The sequence below is a fragment of the Ambystoma mexicanum genome, chromosome 11, assembly GCF_040938575.1.
Source record: "Ambystoma mexicanum isolate Mex_15411 chromosome 11, UKY_AmexF1_1, whole genome shotgun sequence".
Classification (NCBI taxonomy): domain Eukaryota; kingdom Metazoa; phylum Chordata; class Amphibia; order Caudata; family Ambystomatidae; genus Ambystoma; species Ambystoma mexicanum.
The window spans coordinates 1,350,531,334-1,350,546,790 of NC_090934.1; the positions used below are offsets into that span (position 1 = coordinate 1,350,531,334).

The following is a 15,457-nucleotide window of genomic DNA, read 5'->3' on the forward strand; positions in this document are numbered from 1 at the left end:
CCGCGGACCAAGGCGACCGACGGCTTGTGTGCCAAGCCTCGTTTGCGTCCCGGCAGGGCAGCGGCGCATGCGTGGGCCGGCCTGCGCTCCAAGCCTCGGCTTCATGCCGTGACTGTAAATAGTGGTCAAGTGCAGGAGCGAGTCGCATCTTAACGCGGTTCGTTCCTGACTCGCCGTTGTATTTCGCCTCCTTTTACCTGCTCCCGTTTGGCTCCTGGATCCTGTTCCTGTGCCTGTCTTCCCTTGTCTCCTGTTTCTCTGGGTCTGGGTTCCCTGATCCTTCCTCCTGGGTCCCAGTTTCCTTGTGGGAGGGCCCTTCTTTCAGGGTTCCCTATTCACGGGGTTTCCTATCCCTGGGCTCCCTCTTCTGGAATTCTCCCCTAGGTTCCCTTCCTCTCAGCCTTGCCTGGGTACCAGCTCAGCCTGTCTCACTCCTACAGGCTCTCTATTTCTCCTGGACATAAGTTTTTGGCTGGATTACCAGCATCATTCCACCTTCTTTTCCTGGATTCAACTTCCTGGACTTCTTTTCCCCCCAGCTTTCATCAGCCTCTTCTGAGTCCAGTAATAGACTGTTTACTTGGATCATCTATTGGTACTGTGTGTGTGTATCTCTTCACTGCAAGATACGGAGGACTTCCTCTTCAGTCTATAATCTGCACACTGAATCCCTTGGACTTGCCTCCAACATTACCATCTTCCCTGCCAGTGCTTGCACTGTCCTGACGTCACATAAATCCGCAGGGAAGTGGTCTTGTGGCGTCGGGAGGTGGTCCCCATCCATTCCTGTACCATCAGGACTGGGTTGAGGCTGCTTCCTTGTGTCACCTTCTCATCTGCCGGTTTCCTGAACAACCAGTCTGGCTTCCCCAGCACGGACGTCTTCCGGAAATAAAGGTACATTCAAGTTACGTGACGCACAACTTAACAGACCCGCAAAGGGACCTTGGAATAGGGCGCAAAGGGATTACCGGCAGTGGTGTCCATACCGGTGCCCGGTATCCCTTTGCGCCAGCCTTAGAATGAGGCCCAAAGACATAATAGTTTTTTTAATTCTGACATGAATAATGTTTTTCAGGAACTTGATGTGGTTCTTATTCAAGAGACCTGGTTGAAAGTTGTTGCCATTTTAGATGGTTTTAATATTGATGGCAAATTAGCCAGAAAGGGCTAAAGAGGGCTACTGTTTGGAGGAATGATAGTAAAAAAAATGCACAAGGAATGACAGTAAAACATATAAAAACAGTGACTGAGGAGATTTTGACAACTAGTGTATTTAACAATGCAAGTAAATGTTTATTTGCAACCCTAGTGATACATATTTAATATAATCCAATACGTGAGAATATTGATGTTGTTCTCAATGAACTTGAAAATGTACTAATATGTTGGTCTAGCAAACATTCCAACAGTCCCATAATTATTTCTGGTGACTTCATTTGTGTCTGTTCAACTGTTGATCAGTCATTTTATGAATTGAATGAAGATAGAAGTGTGGTTCTTAGTTCATTTACATCAGGGATGTTTTTGCCAAGTCTGAATACCTTTCTTGAGGGCTGAGGAAGAGTGCAGCGTGTAGTCCTTGCGGAGAGTCGATCGTCCGGTTTGCAAGTATTCAGCTGGGGTAGAAGGATCAAACACCATAGGCTCGCTTACACCACAGGCAGCGGCTGCGAGGTAAGCGGAAACAGCTGGCCGGAGGGGAGTTTCCAAGAGCCGGAACGTACAGCGCTGGGGGTGCCGGAGAACCGCACAGAGCGGCCGAGAAGGTAACAGCAGCAGCTGAGAAAGTCGAGGGGGCGAGGTACCTAAGGGGAAGAGAGGAAAGAGACAGAACAGAAGCGAAAGGGAATGCCAAGTTAGCCATGGATGAAACTGGGAGAGAAGAGGGGAAAAGGAGAGAGAGGTCCAAGATGACAAGTGGTGGAGCACGTGAGCGGGACCCGAGAGGGAAACCAAACAAAAAACAAAGCAGAAAGAGGAAACCAAAAGGCTTGAACTAGCTTGTTAACCCAGAGGCGAAAAAGCTAAGGGGTTGCAACACGCCGAGCGGACAAAGGGGCATGGCTAAATACGGAAACAAAGGGAGAAGACAGGAAAGACTAGAACGAGCAACCAGGAAGGAAGGAGCACAACAAGGCACATTCTAATGGTGGCGCAAACGCCAGGTGCTCCTTAGTCGCCAAGCAGGCATGTGAGGGTAGCGCATGACAAGAAGATGAGTGGGTACACCATTTTTCTTCCACTTTCATGAATAAGGAAGGTGACTTGAGAATTAAAAAGATCTCTACTAATGTGGGTGATAAATGGGAATACAAATTTGATTTGAATGATATAAGGGCAACAGTTGAAAAGTCAAAGAATGGAATGCCCATAAATCTATTTAAAAATAATGTGGAATTGTGGACCGAAATTTGATATCTTCTATTTAAACAAATAGTAGAGCCCTCAATGATCCCAGTCTCTTGGAATCAGACAATTGTGGTACCAATTTTTTAAAAAGGAAGCAGGGAGTTACCAACAAGTTGTCGTTCTATTTCCCTTATTAACGGTTCCCCAAAAATTGTAGCTAATATTGTTCTGAAGGATTTAAATAAGTGCGTTGAAAGATTAAAGATATATAGGGCTTCATTATGAGTTTGGATGTATTTTGGAGGTAAATCCTCTGAGATAACACCAAACGGATTTACAGTTACTGCCACTTAGTAACGTGGAATTACCAGGGAATTACAAGTGATGGTAGGTGGAGTAAATCCAAATTGTCTGCAGTCCATAGTGCTCCATTCGTCATTTTTAGCAGAATTACCACTGGTGGAATTACCTAGTGGCAATTCTATCAATTTTTGGAGGAAAAGTGGAGGATCATGCTGGAGGTACATCCTCCACTTTTTGTCCACAAATATGTGGAATTACCACTGGCATCATTACGTTTTTGGTGGTATCTGGCTGGTAAAACCACCCAGATACACCAAACTGCATTACCATTACCGCCACTTGGTCTTGCGGAATTACCGCCGGATTACAAGTGGTGGTGGTGATGAAATTCCCCATTTAATTTGAGTCCATTGTACTCAATGGGGCTTTTTGGCGGAATTACTCCCGTGGTAATTTCGACGATTTTTAAGCAGTGAGTTGGAGGATTTACCTCCAGGATTTTCCTGGAGACAAATCCTCCACTCCAGGCTAAAACTCAGAATTTGGTGTAGTGGTAAAGTTGGCGGTAACAGAGTTACCCCCAACTTTACCACTTACCACCAAACTCGTAATGCAGGTGAGTAATTCTACTGGTGGTAATTCCACCAAAGCTTGTATTTTTGCAATGCTGAAAAAAGGTAACTGAATTATCTCCAATTTGTTCACGCACCACCAAACTCGTAATGAGGCCCTATGTCCTCTACAAACAGGTTACAGAAAAGGGATTGGGATGGTGATGAGTGGTCTGGTACTCTCCGCAAGTATGGCTCAAGCTGATGGTACCTCAGGGAGAGTTCTACATATGGCAAGCCTGAACCTCTCCTCAGCGTTCGACAATGTAGATAGAACAATACTGTGGGAGAATTTGAGCGCGATGAGGAATAGACCCGGGCTCACTGCATATTTTGCCACTCTTCTATTCCAACAATGAGATTAGGGTCAGATTGAATGTTGGGGGAGATCTTTGCCGAACAATAAAGACAAATAAAGGAGTTTGTCAGGGCGGCGTAATTGCACTGTCACTTTTCAATTTATATATAGCTGACTTGTGGGATTGCAGTCTTAAATGGGAAGCCTACCCTCCTAAATTAAATGGACAAAGAATTGTGTTGCATAAACAGATGATCTACTTTTATCAGATTTTACCCCAGCAGGATTACAACGCTCACTTAACAGAGTAGCCTTCTACTTGAAAGACAATAAATTAGTCAGAAACCCAACTTAATCAGTTATGATGATGATTAGTAGTAGTGGGCACAGAAAGAACTACTGTTGGATAATAGACAATGTACCCATAAAAGAAGCTGAAACTGTCTGTTATTTAGTCTACATTTTCGCAATAAAATAACGCTCTCAAATTCCAAAAAGAAAAAATGCTGGGGAAAATGTATTTCCTTGATGAAATCAATAAAAAATAGATGATGTGCCTATTCGTTCCACCCACTTATAGAATTTTACCAGATGAAGATTACACCAATGGTACTTTACGGAAGCGAAATTGTATTCTTCCCAAATAGAAAATATGTCAACATTTTAGAAGGTCGGATTTGGAAAGAGTTTCTTAGATTGCCAAAATCAGTTCCAGTGAGTAGTTTATGATTGGAGTTAGGCCTTCAATCTTGGTGGTCAGAGGCCTCGGGATTCCAAGATGTCCACGCTGCACTTTGAGGACGTGTGTGCGAGCGCCCTCCATCTTCATCAAAGCATCAAAGCTTCTGATCTAGCACAAAAACCGAGGATACCCATGTCTGGGTCACTGCTGCAGGCCAGGGACATATAGTCCAAACCCTGGGGACACTGCCATTATACGTGACAACAAAACCTCAGCAGTCATGCTGTCAACGGGTGTGGTGGACTGTGAAGGGAACTGCTATGTGCCTGCTGGGGAGGTGTTCCTGGTACGTTGGAAGCCTGCGCCCCTCCCTACCATCACTGTCGGACACCACAGAGGTAGCAGAAGGACTCCGGTGTCGCTGCAAACCCTGAGTGGAACTGGGGTTACTAGGTGCAGATGGCTGCACCCTGGGAAGACCGGGTGCCCAGCAATTGAAGCTGATCTGCATGCGATCTGATGCAGATCTCTAATGGACCTCCAAAGCACATGTGACTTTCACTTGCAGAACTACGATGCCCAAAAACAGCCTGATTACCTACAAACCGAGCCTATCCATCTCAATCCTAGATCGCACCAAAACCCTTCCACATCCTATCCATTACATGCAACACCCCTACACACCAAGAATGGCCAAAGTACTCCTCATCTCACTTACCATCCCTACATCAGCATTCCTCCTGCAGATGCACCCGTTCAAAACACACACAAAGCATGTCCCCAGATTGATGAACAATGGGGGCGGTAACAGACAGTTGGATACAATCAATCTCACACTAGAAAACCTAGCCTCGTCAACCTCACAACCTACCCTACACACTTCCACTGCTTACCTCACGGGGCCTAGCCTGGTACACAAAGGTACGGTAACAGAGAACATATCTAATCTTGAAGCACATAGCCTAGGTCAACACCTCTGCCGCCGTCCCACGTGGTACCACGACACATCGTCAACCACTACCCAAACTATTCCACCGAGAACTGATAGACTGAGCGACAGGACAGAAGCCTTTCCCACCTCCACGAATCTACATCAGCTCAAAGCCAAAAGAACCAATCCCCCCAGCAGCCACCCCCGTTCCAGAGCAACCAAGACTAACGTTACTTCAACCTGTGCAACCTCTCAGCAGAACCTGACCTCAGAAAATCCATTTTACCTAAAGTGACCACTTCGACTAGCAGGGATAAAGAAAGAGACATGCCCACCATTATCAAGGGAGCCCTTATTAACACCAGATCACTCCCAGTTCACGCCCTGGACATCGAAGACCGCATCACAACCAAGGATCTAGACTTCATCGCCATAACAGAAACTTGGCTGCACCCTGCAGCGGGCCCATCCCTTGCCCTTGCCTTACATGATGGCTACTCCATCATCAGAAAAGACAGGACAATCTAGAAAGAGGTGGAGTCGCCTTCATCTCTAAAACAAACCTTAGTATAAGAGAAACATTAAACCAAGCCTTCCCGTCAGGAGAATTGTTGTCTGCCAAAATAACCCTTTCTGCTACAGCATCTCTCTCAATACAACTCATCTATAGGCCTCCAGGCTCCACCTCCTCCTTTGAGGAGGACACAGCCTTCCTACTGGCTATGGATATAAAACCTACCTCCAAAGTTCTCATCTTAGGGGACTTTAATCTAGGACTCAACGCCAGTACCAACACACATGGCTTGGCTCTAGCCAACACTATCGAAGTACAAGGCTTCACCCTGCACACCGTGGGCTCTACAAATGCCAAAGGCTGCACGCTGGACTGGCTTGCTGACCACAAATGCATCACCAATATTTCCAACAACAACCCCTGCCCTTGGTCAGACCCCAATATTATATTGTTCTCTATTAGCACATCCACACAATCGAGCATGCCTACCATCCTTGTACCAGCGACCCATACACGTAACCATGGCAACATCATGCCTGCCAAGATGCTTCCCCTACTCTCACTGCTCATCACACACATGGATAATGTCAACCCCACATCCTTGGTAGCTAACTATAACCAGACTATGGAGGCAGCTATTAATGGAGTGGCACCCCTAGGCATCCGCAAAGCAAGACCCATAGCCCATATCAATCATTGGTTTACCACAGAGCTTAGAGACTTGCGCAGTAAAAAAATAAATGCAGAAGGTGACTGGAAAAAAACACCCACTCACGACAACAAACATTTCATAACCCTAGCTACAGAATACAAAGAAGCCAACTTCCAAGCTAAGAGCAACGCATACAATGCACGCATTGAGAATGCTAATTCGGGCAATAATTAGAATCACCATCACAGACCCCAGACCATTGTACCAATTACCAAGCCTGGAGTTAAAGCATACAAAAGGCACTCATGGACAAAACCTCATCCCTCCAATACAAGATTAACATTGCTTCATCTGCTCAGCGCACAATCGTGGAACACAATTCACTAAAATCACACCCTAGGATTTGAATTCACACCCATCACCATAGATGAAACCATTAAAACCATTAAAACCATAAAGGGCATAAAACAAGACACCACCTGGCCAGCCACGCTGATTAAAGAGTGCGCAGACAGCTTGGCCCCGTTCATCACGACCTTGATTAATAACTCCTTTGCCTATAACAAAGTACGGGAAAACTTGAAAGAAGCATGGGTATTGCTTAAAAAACCCACATTAGACCCCAATGTGCCAACCAATTACCGTCCTATTACAACAGTTCCCTTATTATTAAAAATATTAGACAGAGTAGCCTAAGTACAAATTCAGAACTACCTCAAAACCCATATCCGCCTCGGCCTCCGCCAAACGGCCCTGCTGGATCTCAAAATCCAAATGGATCAAACCAGAGATAGGGGTGATTTAGCCATCCTTCTCCCACTGGACCTCTCAGCAGCATTTGATTTAGTGCATCACAACATCTTGTGCTGCCACCTAGCTCGTGATGCCCATTTCTCCAATAACGCCATAAACTGGATTGAATCATTCTTATCCAGCCGCTCCATGAGAGTCTTCTCCCGTACAGCTGCAGCGCTTCCTACCCCTGTCACATGCAGAGTCCCACAAGGATCCTGTGTCTCTCCAACATTGTACAATGCATTTACAAAGCCTCTCGTTGACTGCCTCGACAAAGTGGGTCTCTCATACACATTTATAAGGATGACACCCGAATACTACTGTCAATCACTGGTAATCATGACACAGACTCCAAATCCATGAATACGATCTACCTCGCCATTCAAGCCTGCATGGCTCAACACTAACTCTATCTTAATGACGATAAAACAGTGATTCTGATTGTACATAGCCCTTCAAGGCTCAAGAACCTCCCACCATCATACAAATCCTTTGACATCGATGGCAACAGTATCATGGTATCCAAAGAAGTCAAAACACTTGGGGTATATCCAGACTCATCACTAACCCTTACCCGACAAGTTAATGCCATCACCTCAGCCACAGCATATACTGCCAAACGTATTACTGCATGCATACCCTTCTTAACTGTGGAGAACTACGTCACACTTGCCAGAGCATTGATCTTTTCTAGGATTGACTATTGTAATGCAATTTTTGCTGGCCCTTTGGCGAAAAACATTAAGAAACTACAGACAGTTCAAAATAACGGAATCAGAGCAGCACTCAGTATCTCCAAATCAGACCACATAACCACAACCAGAAGAAACATTCATTGGCTCCCAGTAAGAGACACTATTAAATTCAAAATACTATCACTCACACACAAATGTCTGTCCAATACTGCCCGCTCTACCTTTCAAGCCAAATCTCCAAAGTACGGTCCTCTAGACCAAACCGGTGTACCTATATTGGGCAATTGACTACTCAAAGATTAAAAGGACAAAAAGCTGGAGGCTCCAGCTTCCCTGTGATCGCAGCTAACTACTGGAATGCCATGCACCTGGAGTTAAAGACATACCCTTCACTATGGTCCTTCAGCAGAAAACTCAAAACCTACTCTTCAACCAAGACATTAAGAATTAACCCTGCGCCTACCACAGAGCACTAGGTACCCCTCAAGTTCTTGTCCATATTCTGCAGACAAGGTATGCACAGTGGAACTTGTACTCTGTAACTGTAAGAATGTATTGAAACTGATTAAGCCTGAAATGTAACCGTAACCACCAGTGGTAATGCAACAGAATGAGTATTTATCAATACTATACTTGTAATCAGCAATGTAACTGTATATAATCCAGTTTTGCAATTTCACCGTATTCTTAAGCACAAGCGCCCGGATGCCTAAGGGTTAGGTGCGCTCTATAAATGTAATAAATAAATAAATAGACATGCAATACCATGAATCCATATATAGTGAACCTTCCACATTCAAAACAAAGAAATACACAGTTACTATCATAGATACATTTTTCAGTCGTCTGGTGATTTTTTACATATACTTCCTTGTCTTATTGAGCAAGGTTACAGTTAAGCAATAAGCCCTGAGACGCCGGGGCATTACTGAGTCAGGTAATGCTCCGGGACCCATAGTTACAGGCCCAAGCGAAGCTAGTTAGGGAGGAAAGCCACGCTGCAGCCTCAGATGCGGTCGGATTAAAGAGACCCCGCAGGAATGCATTGAAACCTAAACCGCCTTACTTTAGGGGGCACATTGATCTGCACTGGGACCATCACCCTTGGACATGTTCCTTCCCGGTTGTGGGCTCACATTTATTGTGCCTCAGCCTCACACATGAACTTTGACTGTGGTTGTTTCCACTTTCCGTGCCACGTGCTACGTGTCTCACACCACGAGACATACCACAGACAGTGAGGAATCTTCAACACAATTCAAATCCTGATGAAGGGCGTTAGATTGGAGCTTTCCAAAATGCAATAGGCTGAAACATTTCTGAGAAAAAAAGGAAGTCAGAAGTGGAACTCAACAATAAAGGGGGTATATGGAAAATGGAACATCTGGCCCAGATGTAAATTGGGTGGAGTGGCAGTGAGGAGATCATGGGAAAAAGACTCTGCTAGTGTCTGGATAGGTATTCTAGTGAACCACTTACCAGTCCAAGATGGCCACCAGATTAGACCAAAAGAAATAACATGGACAAAGGACTACCCTTACTGAGGGTTTCTTTTTTAAAATCTTTATTTTTCACTTGGCAGATAGTTATACAACAGTATCAAAAACAAAGGCTAAGCATATCTCAGGCCCCACATTAGGGGGACTTCCATATTAAATTAGACAGTTTACACACCCATATACAGTACCATGGACAGCAACAACAAACATAGGGCCTGTATTTGTTTGACAGCCCATACACGGCCAGAGTCGTAGCCAGGATTGTTTAGCAAATGGGGCCTGAAGCTAATGTAGTTGGGCCCAGTGCACTGACAAAAATATCTGTAAATGCCCACACAGCGCTGCTGAGTGGGCATTTACAGATTTTGGGTGGGCCTTGCCCCCCAGGCTCTACCCTGTCTACGCCTCTGTACATGGCATTCACACAACATTTGTTTAATAAGTACTCTGCCACAGCAGGTCTGCGGAATTCTCCCCAAATGTCTTTCGGCCTGGTCGTGATAGGCAATGTGTTTATATAAACTTCTTCACAGTCCTTAGCCCAAGTAAGGTCAGACATCCATTCCCTACCCTTGGTGGGATTCATGTCCTTCTACTTTCTCAATATATGCTTCACCATCATGCACCCCATATTAGGAAGGATCTAACCCCCCGCTCAGGCACGTTTTCCCACAACCCAAACAAAACACTAATTGGGGAGTAAGGCAGGGTTAACAATGTCAGACAAGGTGTCTAAAACATGCCCCCAAAATCCAACCAACTGAGGACAGCTCCAGAACATGTGAGTGTGATCCGCCTTTTCTTATGCACAGCGGGGACACTTACCATCCACATCTGGGTAGATTCTACCAAGCCTACTGGGGTATAGTGCAATCTATTTAAAATCTTGTATTCGATGAGTTTGAATCTGGAGTTTAATGACACCGTTCAGGTTAGCGCACACATCTTTTCCCCTGGTTTTCTGTGATCTCCATTCCCAGTTCTTGCGCCCATTGTGGCCTAACAGTGGCTACCTTCCTGGAAGACTTGCCCACTATCATACCGTATAGTGTAGCTGGTATTCTGTGGCACCCTGAGGAATTAGAGCTGTATACTAAAAATTAATTCTCAGAGGGCCCCACGGGGTATGCATCCCACCACTTAGACACTGCTGCTCACAGCTGGAAGTACTGCAGAGTTTCCACCAAAGTGCCCCTGTGGCCCTGCTTCAAAGTATCCATGGTGAGGAACCTCCCCCCTAGGAACAGATCTCCCAATGCCCGGTGATCCAAATTATCCCACATCCCCCAAAGGGCTCCATCCCAAGTTCAGGCCCAACCAAGGGAAGTTACATAGAGTTAGCCACCTGCAGTAATGGGGACAGGAGACAGCCCGGGTGCGTTCCCCACCCCATTGCGAACAGTTCAGACAGCTGGGAATTAACTAGAACCCTGGCTAAGGGCTGGGAGTACAAGAACTTAATAAATCGGATCATATTTTCTCTGAGCCCACACTTGTCAAGGACCAAAAGGAGATATTCCCATGAGACCATATCGAAGGACTTCTGTGCAGCTAATGTAACCGCAATGGCTGAGGCCTCCAGAATCAAACCGGGGAGATAACATTGAACAAACAACAAACATTCAAAGCAGTGGATCTGCCAGGGATAAATCCCGCTTGGTCCCCATGCACCAAATGTGGCATCAAAGGGAGCAGAATATTTGCTATAATTTTAGCAAAAATCATTGTATCTACATTCATTAACGACATCGGCCTGTGTGACCCAAAGTCCTTGGCCTCCTTCCCCGACTTGAGCAGAATAGTAATGTTAGCCTCCCGGAGTGACGCAGGCAGAATCGCAGCCTTGTAGGAGGTGGGGGGAGAGTATCGTCCCAAAGGCTGCATAAAATTCAGCAGTCCGGGCCTCGAGCCTTACCTCTGTGGAGGTCCCTGTTCACACCCAAGATTTCATCTACAGTAAACGGTCCATTGATCTGTTCCCTAACACTCGCCGACAACCTCGATAGGAGTATTCCCTCCAACATGATGTGGATGTTTTCCCGCTCCCCCCACGCTGGGGCCGCTCGATATAAGGATTCGTAGGCTGAATACCGCAAGAATCTTAGAATCTCACAATCCGAGTGCTTTGGTTCTCTACCATCATCTAGAATCTCATCCACCTGCGGAGGCCCATGTTCTGCCTGTATCAATCGAGCCAGTGGTCTTACCAGGCGTTCACCTTCCCTGTAGCGCTGCACTGCCGCCGGTTCATGAAATATTTAGACTCTCGCTGCGCATGGGCTTGGAAGAGCTGTAGTTTAGCATGCATTTCCGCTAGGGCCGGAGGGGTCAGGCGTTGCAGTATATGTATTTTCCAGATCTTTAAGCTGTTGTTTACATTCCTAGAGGTCCCGCCGAATGTTCTGAAGGACCCCAAATTCTCTCGACATGACCATCCCCTGAATGTATACTTTGAATTCCTGCCATAGAATGCCCTGTGATGTGGTCCCTGGGGTATTGTTAATGAAAAGAGTTTGGATATTATCCTCCATGTCGGATGTAAACACTGTATCATGCAATGCCTCTGATTTAAATCTCCAGGCCGTTCTCGTGTGCATACCCCCATCCAGCGTGAATTGCATAGCGATGGGAGAGTGGTCAGAAAACATACGAGGCAGAATATCTACGCGATGCACCCTGCTCACTAGTTGTTCCGAGACTAGAACTAAGTCAATGCGGGATGACACGTTGTGTACCAATGAATAAAAAGTGTACTAGCGGTCTGACATCTTCATGACTCTCCAGATATCACATAGCTCAAACCTCTCCATTAACTACGGCTGCGGTTAGCCCTGGAGATCGGTCTAGGAGCCATCCTGGTCCAGCCCATGTGCCAATCTAATATACAGTTCATGCTCCCCCACCCCCAGATCACTGGAACTGCCGAATATGAATCAACCACTTTTGCAACCTCCTCATAAAAGCTATGAGCATCTACATTCGGCCGATATGTATTAAACAACACGATTTCAACCCCTTCAAGCACCCAATGCACCACAACATATCATCCCTCAGCATCAATTTGCATACCCTTCAGCCTGAATTTTAAGGATTTATGAATCAGAGTTAGAAAGTCTCTGGATTGGGATAAATAGGACATGAAGAAACTATGCTTACCCCAAGTAGCAGCAATTGATTTATTATTGGATGCAACAGCGTGTGTTTCTTGAAGAAATAAGATGTTGGTTTTATGCCTAGTGGCGTAAGCCATTATGTGTCTGATTTTCGTATAGTTGGCAACCCCCCTATAGTTTCAACTAAGTAGGTTAAAAGTCACCATCTCCATCACACAGGGATTGTCCAGTACCCATCTCCCTGGGTACCTTGTGTCCTCTCTCTGGGAAACCAAAGGGTGTCTCACCCGCTAGTCCTCAGGGACTTGTCATCCAGGTGGCCAGGACACGGCCATCACTTTTGGATCCAGTTCCTGGGGGTGGGCCATTATGGGAGGATCACCTGCGTGAGTGTTCTTCAGGGAGTGGGGGTGAGGCAGCTGATGGTGAGACGCAGTATTCCCCCTTTTTTGTTCATCTAACCCATCCTATTTTTTAGGATTCTCTGAGGTTCCAACTCCCACCCCCTTTTTTACACAAACACTGGGCTGAGGGAGAGGGTGTCTTAGAGTAACAAGATCAACTCTCATACATCATACTGGACATGTCCCGTTTATCGGGCCAGTCAAAGTCAGGCACTTGAATTTAAGCGCATACACCTGATACCAATTAGCTCTCCTCACATGGATAAAAGGCAGAGCCTAGAGACACGCTCTGATCAAGGTAGAACATGAGTACGAGCAGCACTTCCGAGGCGAAGGCAAACTTACTGGAGCTGAGCGACGGACGAAGGGACGAGAGCAGCGGTTCGAAAAACCCAAGAGTTCCCTACTGGAGGTTGTTGCCTCTGACAGGCCATGAAAGACACGTGGAGAAGGCTCAGGGAGCGTTCCATGTCTGTTGGGCTGCTCCAGATGGCCGCTGGTGTATTCACACTTCAGAGGGAGTCTGCCTCCACAATTCCATTATTCCCCTCAGGGATGAGGATTTTGGCCTTGATGAATGCTGCTGTTTCCTCTGGCATAGTAAAAAACCAGGTCTTCCCCCATGTTAAAAATGCAGACTAGGAGGGAAAAGCATTGCATATTGCACCGGCCTGTCACGCAGCAGTTTTCTGACTCCTAGAAATGTTTTCTGTTTCATCTGGACTGCCATGGAGAAATCTGGGTATATATGTATATTGGCGGACTTGGTCCCTTTTCCCTCGCCAGGTCCCAATAGTTTAATGCTGCACTATAACTGCTCTCAGTGGTGCACCATGTTTGGGACACATGGTGAACGATGAGCACTCTCACCACAAATGAGGGGGAAAGCAGCAGGTCGCCCAGCAAATCTTTAATGAGGGTGTCAATAGCTGGTTTCATGGGGCCCTTGACAAAACCCTCCGGGAGCCCTACCACCCTGATATTGTTGCGCCTGGACTGATATTCTAGGTCATCACATGGTTGAAGGGCACGCTTATGATCACTGGAGATTGACGTCATCTGAGTACGGAGCCCCGTCACATCGTCCTCAACCATCCCGATGCGAGATCTGCCTCTATGACCCACGCACTTTCCCGCTCCAGTTTGGTATTAATAGTGGAAATCGAAGTAGTGATATCATCTAATTTACCACTTGCCCCAGCAAAGCCTGTTTCCATGCTGTCCATAATCTGCTGCAGGTCAGGCATGTCAGAAGTGGCCACTCCAGCGTCCTCCCCCTGCTCATCCCTGGGGGCCTGGCATGACTTGTTCACCTGCTTGGTAAAGGAGTCCATGTTGCTTTGCTTCTTGGGGCCTCCACTCCATTTCGTCATAGTTGCACCTGGTACAGAATCAAGTACAGGATGGCAATGGTACTCCCCCTCTGCGTGGTCAAGGAAGAGGTTGCCGCCAAATCGAGGCCGCAATTGGGGGGCAGGGGCTACACGCACCACTCCAATCCGCCGTCCAGGACCCACTCAGGCTTACCTGAGCACAGGGTGGAGCCAGCTACAGCAGGGTACCCCCAGGATCAAGATCAGTCAGGGCCTTAATTGTCCAATTCCAGAGGGGGCAGGGTTGACACAGGCCAGTGGCCTGCAACAGCAGTAATCCACTCAGCAGGCCCTCCACTCGCCCACCTCATGTCAGCCAGACCAGGATCTAGTCACCCCGGAGGGACGCAGAGCTCGCCGCATCTCCAAGCTCTCCAGTCTCCATGTCGTGGTGGGGATGTAGATGGAGCCTCAGTGGCGCAACCTCTCCAGGATGTCGCTGGGAGAGGACCCGCTCAGCCAACGATCTTCTTTCAGACCACCAGCTCCGGCCTAAAACAGCCTATACACTGCTGGCCCACCCAGAGTGTCCCAGCACGACAGCAGAAGTCAAAGGCAGTGCTGCGACATACAGGTCCCCCTGGTGCACCACAGGCCTCTCCTGCCCAGCAACTCGCAAGGTCCAATGCAGCGCTGCAAGTTTCACCTGGCTCCCTCCGTCTCCAATGAGGCACCAAAGTCACCGCCTGCCAGATCTCCGACGGCAACCTGGAGGGCCCCGCTCCACACAGCTCCCAGTTACTGCGCTGGGTCCAGGGCGGTATACTCAGCCCAATCGCTCACTGGGGTTTCCAACACCAGTTGTTATTTTGGGGGGCTGAGCGATCCAGATCACAGGGCTATAGCTGTGTTGGAGGCGTTGCAGAGCACGGAGATCAAGAAGAAGCAGCCATCATGCAGGCTGCCAACAGAGCTCCACTTACTGAGGGTTTCTGACTGAACTATAAATAACCAAGACAGTGGTTAGAGAATTGTTTGGCAATGCCCTTCGGTGGATCACTTATGTGGTTCTGTTCCAACCCATTGAAGCACTCTTGCAGGTGTCTCCCAGACTTGTTCTGGCGAACTGGACTGTCGCCTTTGTTCCATCATTGAGTAGGAGGTTTGTCCTGTTTACCTCTATGCTTCTCCCCTGTGCAACACATTCGCTTTCCCTCTTTCCCTTTGCTTTCTACTTGCCTCCTCCCGCTTCCCAATTCCTGCCTTCTTTACGGCGCTCGCCCATGCATATCTTG

The 15,457-nt window shown here is 47.1% G+C and overlaps 1 protein-coding gene across 1 annotated transcript in view; it reads right to left on the reverse strand.

Moving 5' to 3' along the window:
• The window catches only part of LOC138504413 (uncharacterized), a 156,043-nt gene extending 153,989 nt beyond the window's left edge, over positions 1–2,054 (reverse strand). The window contains exon 1 of the mRNA XM_069624889.1: positions 1,545–2,054. Within this exon, the coding sequence (XP_069480990.1) occupies positions 1,545–1,644 (100 nt within the window). The 5' untranslated portion in view covers positions 1,645–2,054. The remainder of the gene's footprint in view (positions 1–1,544) is intronic.
• Between the last annotated feature and the right edge of the window lie 13,403 nt (positions 2,055–15,457).